General features: G+C 53.3%; 2 protein-coding genes across 2 annotated transcripts; one reads left to right on the top strand and one right to left on the bottom strand.

The window, feature by feature from the left end:
• The first annotated feature begins 3432 nt into the window (after positions 1-3432).
• Positions 3433-6269, top strand: TNNC2 (troponin C2, fast skeletal type). Its single transcript, XM_037811911.1, has 6 exons — positions 3433-3559; positions 5035-5086; positions 5195-5338; positions 5433-5547; positions 5663-5799; positions 6103-6269. The coding sequence occupies exons 1-6, from the start codon at positions 3557-3559 to the stop codon at positions 6132-6134; spliced, it is 483 nt and encodes a 160-aa protein (XP_037667839.1). The 5' UTR covers positions 3433-3556; the 3' UTR covers positions 6135-6269.
• Positions 6270-10504: 4235 nt separating this feature from the next.
• On the bottom strand, positions 10505-13453 carry UBE2C (ubiquitin conjugating enzyme E2 C). The gene is made up of 6 exons (XM_037811747.1): positions 13315-13453; positions 12837-12864; positions 12159-12245; positions 11275-11479; positions 11113-11172; positions 10505-10733 (listed from the first exon to the last, which is right to left on the bottom strand). The coding sequence occupies exons 1-6, from the start codon at positions 13413-13415 to the stop codon at positions 10675-10677; spliced, it is 540 nt and encodes a 179-aa protein (XP_037667675.1). The 5' UTR covers positions 13416-13453; the 3' UTR covers positions 10505-10674.
• Positions 13454-13558: the final 105 nt, after the last annotated feature.

Here is a 13558-nt window from a genome sequence, read left to right as displayed (position 1 = left end):
GCCGCCGCCCCGCCTCCAGCCCCGCCCGCTCCCCAGAGCCGCCCGGGAATCCCGGGCCCTGAGCTCCAGGAGAGATTTGGGAATCCTGGGTCGGCGTGGGCGGTCCTTAAACCGCGGACGGATTATCCCGAATCTGGACGGGAGCGCACCCTCCTTGTTCCTCCCACCCCTCCCGGCGGCTCAGTCCATCCAGATCTATCCACTTGGTTTCCACCCAGAGCTCTTTAACTTTCCGAAGTCATTATGCCACACGAGGAAGCCCATTTCTCCAGTGAGGAAACCGGCCTGGAGAGGATGCGTGATCTGGGTTAGCATCTGACCTGGCTGAACTTCGGTTTCTTCAAATGTAAAAACAGGAACAATAATAGTAATTTTGCAGCGATTACTGTCGGCTCAAGCAAGGACCCCAGGACCTGGCACACAGCAGGGGCTGACGAAATGATCAGTTACATAATGATTATTGTTTCCACAGGCTTTCACAATCTCATCTGAGCCTCACCCATAGGAAGGAGGCAAACGGGGAAACTGAGACCCAGAAAGGCTACGTCATTTGCCCAAAGTTCCACAGCTTGCTAGAGGTTTCTGGGGTTGGGGGCTTGGAGCCCAGGTCTCCTGAGTTCCGCATCCTGTTCTTTTCCTGCGCAAGCAGGTCTGGTAATCTCAGCAGCAACTCTGGGGTGACGGTTTCATCTTTTATGTGGAGGGCAACAGTGGGTGGAGAATTGTATGAGGCTTCCTGTTAGAAGGCCTAGATAGCAGACCTTAGCACGGCAGATATTGCTAGTTATACAATTAAACAAAATATCTCTGACAGTAGCTCCAGCCCTGTGGGAGGGGCACAGGGGGAGGGGTGGGAAGGATACCTTTGAATGAAGAGGGCACTCCCGGCCCTCCATAATGAGCAGAAGGGCCAAGCTCTCACTTCTTGAGGATCTGCTGTGTCCGAAGTCCTGTTCTAGGCACTTTACATGTTGTCACAGTTCACCCTCACAACATCCTGGAGTCTATTACTGGACAATAATGATCCATTTTCAAGATGAAGAAATCAAGGCAACTTGACTCTCCCAAGATCCAGAGCTAGGAAATAGGGGAGCTAGGATTGAAGCCCAAGTCCATCTAATTTCAAAGCTCTTACTGCTCTTCATTCTGTGTATAGGCAGGGTGTTGGGGCAAGAAAGACACAGCTCATTCATTCATTCTACACTCACTTGTTCACCATACATTGGCTGAATATTACCTTGTACTTTGGTATATGTCTCACAAGATTAGGTACATAAAACCATGGCTTTCAGAGCAAGAGGATCCCTCAAAAAATCTGGTCTACTGCTTCCATTTTATAAATTATCCTGGGTCATATGAAACAGGTGTCCTGATGTCCTGTCTGTATTCTCCACGACTCTTAGACTCTGTATGCCATCTCCGTACAACCTCCCTGAGAGATGGTCATCTAAGTGCTGCTTGCATACATCCAGTGACAGGGAACTCATTTTCTCCTGAGGCTGCTAGTTCCCATTATTGTTCGACTGTGACTGTTAGTTCCTCCTTATATTGAACTGGATGCCATTCAGTTCAGTTATTCTTACATAGAACACAGTATGTATTGAACCCAGCTAAGTGGCAAGTGCTGGGTCCTGAGGGATACTGTGGTGAACAGGAAACAGTATCTGGTCAGGGTGCTGCAAAATAGGTCATGATCATACAGCATGCTCAGTGTTATGATTGAGGAATCTACTGGAGTCCTCTCTGGACTCCACTGGCCTGAGAATAGGGGAGGAGGGATCCTGGAGCAGGTGATATTAAAGCAGAGAAAGATGGCAAGGAAGTAACAGGCAGGCAAAGAGAGGGAATATGGGGGTTCCTGGCAGAAAAACCAGCATGTACAAAAGCCTGGAGGCTCTAAAGGGTGATGTTTGGGGGGGGAGTATTTAAGTCTTATCACAGCAGAGCAGCATGCAAGGTGGGGAGAGGAGGAAGGAGTGAGATCAGAGTGTTGGGTGAGACTTTGCTTCCCACAGTGAGGAGTTTGATTTTATTTCCCTGAATAAATGAAAGAACAAATGAATGAATAAATGATCTCTGCAGGTTCCACAACCTCTGTTCCAAAGCATTTGTGTCCAAATTGGAATCCCCTGGGTGTTGCTCCTTGGCCATTTGCCTGGCGAGGAGAGGCCTTTTTTAGCCTGAACTGGCTCTGCTGAGCTTTCCTTGGGAATGTTTATATATAGGGGAAGGAGGCAGCCCAGTTGCCACTGTCCATCTGCCTTCCCTGCTGTCCAGCCCCGCTTCCCTGGCCCCAGAACCTATGCTCTGTCAGCTCAGTGCTCTTTCTATTGACTTAGCCACTGTCCATGAGCCTTGCCTACCCCTCCCCCTCAATGCCCAGCCTGGACCCTGAGGATTCTTGGGTGGTCTCTGTACTAGAGCTGTCCACCACTTCACTGTCCAGATGGCCAGCTGAGCTCTTCCAGATATCTTCATGGAGCTCCAGGAGGGGGCCAGCTGCCCCTCCACCTATAGAGAACCTTTCCCTGGGAACCATGCCCCCCCCCCCCCCCAAAAAAAAAGTGTATCTCAAAACCCTTTTCCTGGAGGAGGTAGGCTTTAGAGAAGAATCTCTGCTCTCCATGCATATCTTTTGTGCAGCCCCCTTAGTGACCCTTCCAAATGCACCCCTCCCTGTTTCCTCCCCCCCCCCCCAGGCCAGGACCATCTGTCCCAGCTTCTCCCAATCAGGGTTAATAGAAAGAATCACCAATATCAGTATGGACCCTTATGGTTTCCGAAGCACTTCAGTAAAATGGGGATAATAATAGTTGCCAGCTCATAGGATGAGTACTAGCTGAAATCATGTCGTTTAAATGCTTAGCAAAAGGTGTGGCAAGTCATAGAGGTTCAGCAAACACTGGCCATAGCTACCCCCATCCCTTACCGTGGTTTAAAGACAGGAAATTCCACTTGGCCTGGTATGTACCCGGCACAAGCTAGGTGACATACCTGGCACCTATTTACAGCGGTCTATCTGTTAGGGAGGTTATAACTATCCCCAACTCACAGATGAGGAGACTGAGGCTCAGAGAGGCATCACCACCTGCACAACATCACACAGCTCACAGAGACACGACTTGGATCTTGGGTTTTGGACTGCAAGGCTGTGCTCTGCCCACTATCTACCATGCTGCCCCACTTTCCTCTGTTCTGATTGTCATTACCCATCTTGGCGCAAGTGTGCTTCCTGAGCAGGGGCTCTCTGAGGCGGGGAGCAGGGCAAGTCCTTCTCACAAGAATCTAGGACGTCAAGGCCTGCCACCTGCTCCGAGGCTTAAATTTCTCTGCAAGGGCCCTTGGCTAAATTAGGCAATGGGCTAGGTTTCTGGGAGGGGTGGGGCTCGCTGACCCCAGAATCTGATTGGCCAGACTATCCAGTCCTGGGGAGCAGGAAGGTGGGAGGAGAGGGTGCCCCTACAAATCCCGGGGGCTGGAGTGGGCCAGGGCATCTTTGGGTGGTGGTGTGCAGAGGAAGTGACCTGCAGGCGACGAGTCCCAGTCACCAGCAGCCATGGTAAGGATAAGGAGGGACTTGTTTTTCCCTCCCTCACTGGAGCACTTCTGGGCCCCTCTCAGGCCAGACTGGGGTGCCCAGGGTGCGGATCAGTAAGACGGATATTTGCAGATGAAGTGTGGAGTTTGCTGGAACCCAGGTGTCTTGGAGGAAGCCTGGGAAGAAGACCTTGAACTTCTCTGGGAAGGGGAGGGCTGGGATGTTCCAGGATTGATGCTCAAAGCTTGCCGATTCCCTCCAGGCCTTGGGATGTCCGGCAGTGTCAGTCATAGAGCTGTCAGGGGGTCTTCGCTTGTCTCCCCCATGGCACAGATGGAGACTCTGTGATCCAGAGCGAGTTGACCAATGTCCCAGTGAGAGAGTGGCAGGGATGGGCTTGAAGCCCAGCCAAACCCTCCCACTGTCAGTGGCAGGAGAAAGTCTTCTCCAGAAGATGGATAGTTGGCAGCACCTGCAGCCAGCTCAGGTGCAGGGCCCCAGAGCTCCGAGGGTGACAGGAAAAGGGAGAAGACATCAGGCGAGAATTGGGGAGACCTCAGCCTTGCAAAGAGAGGCTCTGATTTGGGGCTACCATTCCCTCTGAGAACCCCACCCCCACCCCATTTCACTTCAAGGAGTAACTAGATCCCAAAGACCAGCTGCTATTGCCCTTGCCTAACTAAAAATAGCCTGTCCTCCTGGCATGGGGAAAGAAGAAGGGAGGGGGACAAGGTGAGGGCCAGTGGCTGAAGAACTCCTTGGACGTGTCGGCTCCTCCTCACTGCCAAGGATCAGGTCAATGGCCCCTCCTTCCATGAAGCCTCCCCAGATGGCCTGGCTTGGATATGACCTGAAACCCCCACAGCAGTCTTATTCTCACCCTCTCAAGGCCACCATCACATTCTGCCCAGTATGACTGAATCCTAAGAACCTTAAAAATTGGAGCCTGGTCAACCACTTCTGCAAGTTCTCTGAGGGAGGGCTGATGAGTCCAGCTCTTCTTGGTCCTGGTGTGTGGCCTATGGCCTGACAGTAGATGCCCAATAGCTTTGTGTTGCATTATCATCTATTGAGCACCTGCTAAAGTACGACGCATCACTAGGAGCTAGGAAGAATCGTGTTGGAATGGTGCCAGTGCTTTATGAAGCCCTTTCACACGCGTGATTTCATCTCGTCCTTGAGAAAAAATGAGGGTACAATAAGTGACTTTGCCCAAGGCACCCGGGAAGTGGGGGGTGGGAGGGTGAGGTGGGGTTCCTGACTTGCCTTCGGATGGAGGAGTGAGGAGATCTTGGACATAACCTGTGTCTGCCCTCGAGCTCTTCCACACTGGGGTCAGGTGCCGTGGGGCCAGGCAGAAGGTCTGGTAAGTTTGGACCTGGTCTTTGGGAGGACCCAGGGCATTCAAGAAATGGGGGGTGGGGAGAAGAGGGAAAAGGCAAGAATCCGCTCTAGGGCTGCCCCCTCTGCACTCTGACTCCCTGTGTCTTCTGCAGACGGACCAGCAGGCTGAGGCCCGGTCCTACCTCAGCGAGGAGATGATTGCTGGTGAGTGAGAGTGGGAGCACTGGGTGTCAGGTGGAGGTGGGCAGGGTGGGTGCAGGGCTGGCAGTTCAGCCAGCTCACCTCAGCCCTGGACACCCATTATCCTTGCAGAGTTCAAGGCCGCCTTTGACATGTTCGATGCTGATGGTGGTGGGGACATCAGCGTCAAGGAGTTGGGCACGGTGATGAGGATGCTGGGCCAGACACCCACCAAGGAGGAGCTGGATGCCATCATTGAGGAGGTGGATGAGGACGGTGAGCCCGAGGCCCCCAGCGGCTGGGGTTCGGTCCTGGAGGGGAGGGGCGGGCTTCCAGGGTTCAGGCTCACTCGGCCACCCCCGCCCCTCAGGCAGCGGCACCATCGACTTCGAGGAGTTCTTGGTCATGATGGTGCGCCAGATGAAAGAGGATGCGAAGGGGAAGAGCGAGGAGGAGCTGGCTGAGTGTTTCCGCATCTTCGACAGGTGCGTTGGGGGCCTGGGAGCCAGGGTAGGTGCTGAGGGGATCCCCCGGGTGCGGACAGGGGAGGGGGCTGTGGTGCGTGGCCAGAACAACCGCCTCTGCCCCTCTGCCCCGAAGGAACGCGGACGGCTACATCGACCCCGAGGAGCTGGCTGAGATTTTCAGGGCCTCCGGAGAGCATGTGACAGACGAGGAGATCGAATCCCTGATGAAAGACGGGGACAAGAACAACGACGGCCGCATCGATTTCGACGGTGAGGGCCGTGGGAGCGCGGGGCGTGGGGAGGGGGCGCCGGGCAAGCGTCGGGGCGCGGCGCGCATGCGGATGGCCTTGTGCGCGGGGCTGGGCGGAGCCTGGCCAAGTCCCCTCCACCGGTTGCGGGCGGGTAGGGGGCTCTGGGACCCTTTGTGCCATTTATCAGTTAGTGCCAGGATGCCCCCTCCGCGTGGCCAGAGCCCTGGCCAGACCTCACTCGCCCCTGACACTGCAGCCCCTGGTGCAGGCCTCCGCGTCCCGAGTGGGACCCCTGACCCTCTCTCCCTCTCCTTCCCGGCAGAGTTCCTGAAGATGATGGAGGGCGTGCAGTAAGGAGTCGTCCCTTGCCGCCGCGGAGACCGCGCGTCCCTGGGGCGTGGGCGGCTCGGCCCCGGCCTCGCCCATTTCCCGACCCTGGGAGCGAGGCGCGGTTCCTTCTGGTTCTGCGTATAGAAGGAATAAAAGCAAACATTGCAAAGCGCGTGGCCTGAGTGAGGGGGGACCGGGGCATCGGGTCTCAGGGGAGAGGCGGCGGGATGCGGAAGAGCGAGGGGCCGCTCGACCTGCTCTGCAGGTTCGCGGCCGGCTACCAGCCCCTGGAGCTGGGCGCGGGCAGCTCGGTGGGAGGGCGGCGGTTGCGCCTGTCGCTGGAGGAGGGAGGCGCAGGGGCCTCTGGCTGATTCAGGGCGAGCCGGCAGCCCGCGGAGGGTGACCGCGGCGGGGGGTGGGGAGTAGCGTGAGGTCGCGACCAGTGCCTGGAACCCGGGGTGGGGGTGGTCGCCTGAAGCGCCCTCACTTTTCCACCGTCCTTCCTTTCTGGGGTCTTGGGGTATTGAGTGCCACACTTGTCACACACCTGCAGGCTATGGGACACGGGGGCGGAGAGGGGAGAAGGAGGAAGGGAGGGGCATGGGGGTCCGTCCAGCCCACACATTATTCCTGCTTGACCCTCTGCTTCTTCTGAGCGATCACTAGGTGCTAAGTACTGGCCACGAAAGGGGTCAGGGTGGAAGCACACAGCCATGAAGGGGGTCCTGTCCTCATTATCTGGCCCACGGGTCCCTGCCCCCTTGGCCTCCCCTCAGCCCCCTCCACTGCGCTCAACAGAACGTTACCAGAATGACCTTGCCAAAATGAAGTCTGACCTGGTCACTCCCCTGTTGGCAGTCCTTCAAAGCTTCTAGAATCAAATCCAAATTCCTCTCATGCCCTTTGCATGCCCACCCTTGCAGGCCTCCAGCCACACTGGGCAATTTATCATTTTTGATGTGGACATGAGGTGCACTTTCAAGCCCTTGGGCCTTTGCACATGCTGTTCTCCCTCCCTGGAATTCTCTTCTTTCTCCTGTGAGCTTGGCCAGTTCTTCAGCCTAAAAGACCCAGCTCAGGTACCATCTTTTCCCTTGATCCTTGTCTCCACTGGCTGCAGGCTCCAGCTCCCATGACTCCCTGTACACAACTCAGTTACAGCAAGCATCAAGTCATTGCTAATTAAGTGTAGTGGTTTAGCTTTAGGGGCAGGCTGCCTGAGTTTAAATTCTAATTGACTGTGACAACATAAACCACTCTATGCTTCAGTTTCCACCTCTGTAATGGGGATATTGTGACTACCTACTTCACAGGATTGTGAAAATGAATTAAGTGTACAAAGTGCCTGGAACACAGTAAGCATTTATTAAATGCTAATTTAATAGATTAGTATTAATGAATAAATTTAATAAATGCTAACCCTAATGATAATATGGTTATCATCATCATTCTGAAAACCCTGAATTTTCTTAGTCCTCCCTCCCCATCTCTCTCATGCTTTCTTTTTCCTTTCTGTCCCATTCATGTCTCCAGTTTGTAACTCCAGCTGGGATCAGTGCTGGGGTTTAATAATCATCACTATTTATCGAGTGCCTACTGTGTGCCTTACATGCATTGTCTCATTTACCACAGAGCAACCCTGGAGGCAGATGCTGTTATTATCCCCATTTTGCAGATGAGGAAACTAAGGCACAGAGAGGTGAGGTACACAGGCACATTGATAATAAAATAATCAGGATAACATCATCCCTGTCAAGGCTCTTCAGTGTGATCCCAACTCTCTGCTGACAACTCTACCTGGCTATTCTGGGCACCTCAAAGTGGCCCTGACCCAAACTGATGAAATCCACCCCCATCCCGTTCTCTTTCTGGGTTCCCCATCTCAGGGATGGTACCACCCGTCCATCCCCAGGAACCCAAGTCAAGAATCCTGGCACTCATCCTCCACCTCTCATCAGTCACTATATCTGCTACTTTCTGTCTCCTTACCAGTTCACTCCTCTCCATGCCCACTCAGTGTCAGAACCCAGGCCACCACCATTGCTTGCCTGGCTGCTGATAATGGTAGTTAATCTCCCAGCCATCCACTCCCCAGAGTGTAGCCAGAAGGATCTTTCTAAAACCAAAACTGATCATGTGCCTGCCCTGCTCAAGGCTTCCTTTAGCTTCTGATTGCTCTCCAGGTGAAGCCCAAGCATTTTAATATGGCTTTGCAAAGCTGATTTCATCACTGCGGCCCCACCAGCCTGTTTTCCTCACTTTCTCCCCACACCGCAGAAGAAAACACTATCTAAGAATGTGTTTTCCTATAGCTCCTTCATGGATCAATCCCCTTCTCTGGAGAGGTTTCCCTGACTCTATTCTGCATTAGGTGCCCCACCTTTGTGCTCTCATAGCAGCATGTGAGCCTGGTAGCCAATATTTATTGAGTGCTTGCTGGGTGCTGGGCAGGTTCTAAGGCCCTTATGACAATCCTACGAGGTTAGGTACTAATATTAATTATATTAATATAAATGGCTACACATGCAACATGGGTTGGAGCCGGGATACTAAGTCATTCTGCCTACATGGTCAGGCTCACCACCAGTCTGTAAATCACTTTCTTGGTAGACCTGCCTCTTGAACTTTTCCCCTGCTTTATCCGTAGTCCCAAGCACAGGCCTTTTTACCTTGTAGGCACTCAATAATTGTGTTGAGTGAATGGGAGTAACAATCATACCTTCTAATACTTACTGTACTAGGCTTCTTTCTGTTGCAAGGGACAGAACCCTAAATCAAATTGGCTTAAACCAAAATGGCTCATGAAACACATGTCAAAGCGCTGGAGGCCACAGTCTCAAATGTCATCTCTCAGTTCTTTGTCCGTTTGGCTTTCTTTTGCCTGTGGTTCTCTCTACCAGCAGCCCAGACTCCCTCTGCTTTTAGCAACTCCATTAGCAAAAGAATTGCCATCCAGTGATTCATTCCAACCAGGGCTCTGAACTGCACTTTAGAGTTGAAATCCTGTGATTGAACAGGAGATGGGTCATGCGGTCACCTGGGGGTGACACCCCAATCAAGGACCACATGGAGAGGTTTCCCCAAGGCAAGACAGAATACGTCCCCTGGGCCACCACTGTACAACCAGTTTATTGCCAGGCACTGAGCTCTGCTCTTTTCACAGTCCCCAACTCTTCCCAAAGTGAGCATCAGGAACACCTGGAGTGCTTGTACACAGATTGGGATTCTGCATTTCTAACGAGTTCCCAAGGACATCACCTAAGAACTGATTAGAAATGCGGGTCTCAGGTCTCCTCCAGAGCAACTCAATCAAAAGTTGCGTTTTAACAAATCCCTAGGTGGAGTTACAAACTCATTAGATTGCCAAGTGCTGCTCCAAGCCTCAAGAGAGCTGAGAGCACAGTTTTTGAGATGAGGCAGCTGAGCAGAGGCCACCCAGTTTCATTCCCAGACCTGATACTCTAGTTCTCTTCGCATGTGGCTGCCCAGTGGATGGGTGGGTGGGGGTGGGGACAGGGCAGAGGAGAGGGCCTGGGTCAGCAGGAGTTAAGAGGAAGGGGTGGGGGAGAACCTTCCTTGCAGGCTCAGTCCCCCCACCTCCACCAAGTCCTGCTCAACTGGTTTCTGGCAGAGCTGAGCTGTAGATGAGCCTGAGACCCAGGCGATGTTGCTGCATACCTGCTGCTGCTTGTCCACCTTGGAGCTCTTCCCCCTGCTTTCCCCTGGCCCTGTGGGGACCCAGCTGGGCAGGGTCCTAAAAGGTCAGTGTGCGGTAGGCCAATGGGAAGGTGGTATAAGGGGCTGGGGCCTGGACCGTGAGTGAAGCGGCTGGAGATGCTGGCAGAGATGAAGCAGGAGGTGAATGTGCACCCCTTGGAGTATAGAGGCATCCACTGGGGGACTTGGGGCTAGGGGCGAGCCAGATCCGCATCCTGAGGGTTCCCATGGGGAAGGGGCTTCCTCTCAACCCAGACCCTGGGCCTGCTGTAGGGTGGCCTGAGCCTTCTCTCCTTTTTCAACGTCTGCACATCATCTGTTGTCCCTGCCTCCCTTCCTCTTTTTACATCTGCTGTTTTTGGCCCATCTGCTGCCCATGTGAGGCAGCTCCACTGTTCACTGAAATTCCTGGTGTGTGCCATGACACCACAGTCAAAGGCATTACTGTGACACCATTTCACAGATGGGAAAACAGACGCAGAGCTGTAAAGTAACTAAGGTCACAGGGAAACAAACCTAGTCACCTCACTGCTTGGCCACCAGCCTAGCAGCTGCTTCTACTCCCTGGAGAGGGGCAGGGCCCGATCCGAGACCCTAAGCCTGACTGTCACTGTCTCTTGAGTGTGCACTTCCAAACCTAGGGGAACTGCAAGGCAACAGCTTGTAAAAAAAAAAAAAAAAAAACAAAATCCATTTATTTAATTAATATATCCATTACAAGGGCACAGAGACTTAATTTAAAATACAAACAAAACATAAATGACACCACCTATACAGAAGATAAAGACAGACCATCTAAGGAAAATAGAAAATAAAAAGACAACACAGAGAGGCTGGACAGTCTGGGTCAGGGCTCTTGGCTGGAGACTTGCTTTGAGTAGGTCTCTTGCAGATACTTCTTAAAAGCTGGAAGAGAGCAGGCCTCAGTGAGTGGTGGGTACAGGTGGGCAAGAGGGCAGTTTGACCAGATAAGCAATGGGTGGAAGAGGTTGGGGAAGGGCTCGATTCCCAACAGTAGTCTTTCCCCCTGCTGCCTACCCAGTCAGGGATCCAGGATGGGTTTTCCTTCCAGTGGGCCTGGGGGCTACGGGGCTATTAGTGAGCAAGTCATCTGCACAAGACTTTGCCTTTTATGAGAAAACCCCTCAGGCCTACATTCATGGATGCTTTTTACAACCCAGTCCTCAGGACACAGTCCTGGGTCACTGAGATCTTCCTATGTGAAGGGGCTGTGTGAAGATTGGGGAGGAATCACCCTGTGCCTGAGGAAGGATGGAGGACCCACCTGTGGGGTTTTTCCAGAGCTCAGCAGCATGTGTGTTCAAAGGGCTATCGATGTTGGGTTCTGCGGGTGGAAAGATAAAGGATGGTTAAGGGAAGAGGCTCAGTCAGGGGAGCCCCAGGCAGGTTCCCGGGTTGCAGGGAAGGGGCTGGTCTCAGAAGTCACCTCCCAGCAGGCTCTGGATGGACAGGAGGATGGTCCTGACGTCATACAAGGCAGACCACTTGTCCTTCAGGATGTCCAGGCAGATGTTACCCTGGGTGTCCACGTTGGGGTGGTAGCAGGGCGTAAGGAACTTCACCGTGGGTGCATTGTAGGGGTAGCCACTGGGGAACTCCAGGGAGAGCTTATACCTCAGGTCTTCATATACCTGGAGTTTAAAGAAATGGGTGAGTGGTGAGCTTGCCCACTCTGAGCCTCATATCCCAATCCATGCCCCACATAAGTGGTTGCTGGGACCTTCGAGTTTCTTAATGGACCACTAGACTCTAGATCTGATTCCGGTGCTTTCTCTCCTCTCTGGTGGCTGTGGTTACCCAACTGTGAGGTGCCCTGTCTACTGCACAGGGCTAGCACATGCTGTCAGCAGGGAATCAAGAACTGGAGGGGACTTTAGGGATCCTTTATCCAGGGACTGTAAATTGGTAAACTGTGGGCCACCGCAGCAGTGCTTTGGTCCAACTAGAACTAGTTGCTATTATATTAGAACTAGGAGATTTTGACACGAATCTGGATTTCTGACTATCTCAAATCAGATCTGCAGGAATGGGAAGTTGCCCTTTTGAGACTTGTCCTTCATACATTTACCTTGCTGTCTGGCCCGCTTTTAGCAATCTGAGATGGAGAGTCTTGCTTTAAACCCACCATCCATCTTATTACTTTACCCATTGGAGAGAACAAGGCCTCAAGTCTCAGAGCACCTGAGAAGACATGGGGGAGTATTTTGCCCAGTAATGGCTTGAAGCAGATCCGGCATTTGGATCTCTTTTCTCCCCAACACCCCCCAGACCTAACAAAGTCCCACTCATCCACCCCAACCCTACACTTACTGTGCCAGCTGCTCCATGAATGGTCCCTATCCACTTGAAAAGGTTGTCTGATTCAGGGAAGGCGGAAATTCCTTTGTCACCAGACATCTGGAGAAGAAACCAATCCTTGCTAGATGGCTGGGTGTATGTTTTGGGCATAGGAAAGAGGGTCAGTGGGTGAGCCCCTTATCCTTAATCTCATCACACTTTGATCCAAAATAAAGCAACGAAACCAGGTTGAGAGGGCCTTTCTGGGGAAGTGATTAGAGTCTTGGGGCTGAACACGTCCCTCTGGGGAGGGAGGATTGGGATCACATAAATCCATCACCAGGCTAAGGAGGGAGGGGTTATGTAGGAAGCAGCCCTGTGCTCACAAGTTATGTTGGTTGTTGGGAGTTCAGTTCAACAAGCTATTGCGTGCCTGATGCATATAAAGCCCAGAGACTAGTACAGAAAAAGCTTCCGAGACTAGGGAGATAAACGATGTAGGCACTGAAGGATTTGAGTTGAGTATTCAGGAGTAATGTAGGAAAAGCCATCTAGAAAGAGCAGAAAGTTGGGTGTGGGTAAATCTTCGGGCAGAGACGTAGAAACAGGCCATGCAGGCGAAGGTTTGCCTGTGAGGAACTGGAAATTAGTAACCGGGTGGGAGGTGGGGTGGACCAACTAGCTGGGAATATGGGCAGCTTAATAACTCACCATGAGGGTCATCAACTCCTGCTGTAGCCTGCAAAAAGAGCATATGGGGTCACCTGGGGGCCTGGATGAGTCAGGGCTCCGGGTGGTGCGTCTCCTCTCACCCCAGTCCCTCTGGAGGGGCAGTCATGAAAGCTTCCGCCGCCCCTAAGGTCAGACTCAGCTTTGGGCGCACTCACCCCCATCTCCACAGGAGGGTCCTAGTGAGTCCTCTCCCTCCCTCTTCCCAGGCTCTGGTGTGTTCTTATCCCACTGCTCTTCTGGCTTCTCTCCCCGTCTCAATTACTCCCTTCCTCCGCCCCCGCCGCCTTCGGAACGGTTTCGAAAAGCAGCCTGAGGTCCCGGCGAACCTCCCCGATCCCCCCTCCCGGTCCATTTCTCACCCGCTCCAGATGCTAGGGGACCCGGAAGTCTACGCTCTTGGGCCTAATGCCCAGGGCATGCCAGGCCCAGACGAGGGTTTAAACTTCGCACCACTTACCTCTTGCCCACGGAGCCCCGGGCGGCGCTCCCGCTGGGCTCGGCCCCCTTGCGAGCGGCGGCGACGCTGGCAGCGGCTGGGTCGCGGTTCTGGGAGGCCATCCGGTAGCGCTGGCAGAGAAACAGGAACTAGGAGGGCACGACTGCAACTGCAGGGCTGCGGGCGCGTCCGCCCGCGTTTGAATTGTAACCCTCCGGCCGCATCAGCCAATCAGCGGCTCGTTTGGGTTTGATCCAGCCAATGG

Source organism: Choloepus didactylus, chromosome 19 (genome assembly GCF_015220235.1).
Source record: "Choloepus didactylus isolate mChoDid1 chromosome 19, mChoDid1.pri, whole genome shotgun sequence".
Taxonomy (NCBI): Eukaryota; Metazoa; Chordata; class Mammalia; order Pilosa; family Megalonychidae; genus Choloepus; species Choloepus didactylus.
This window is presented reverse-complemented; position numbering and strand designations above follow the sequence as displayed.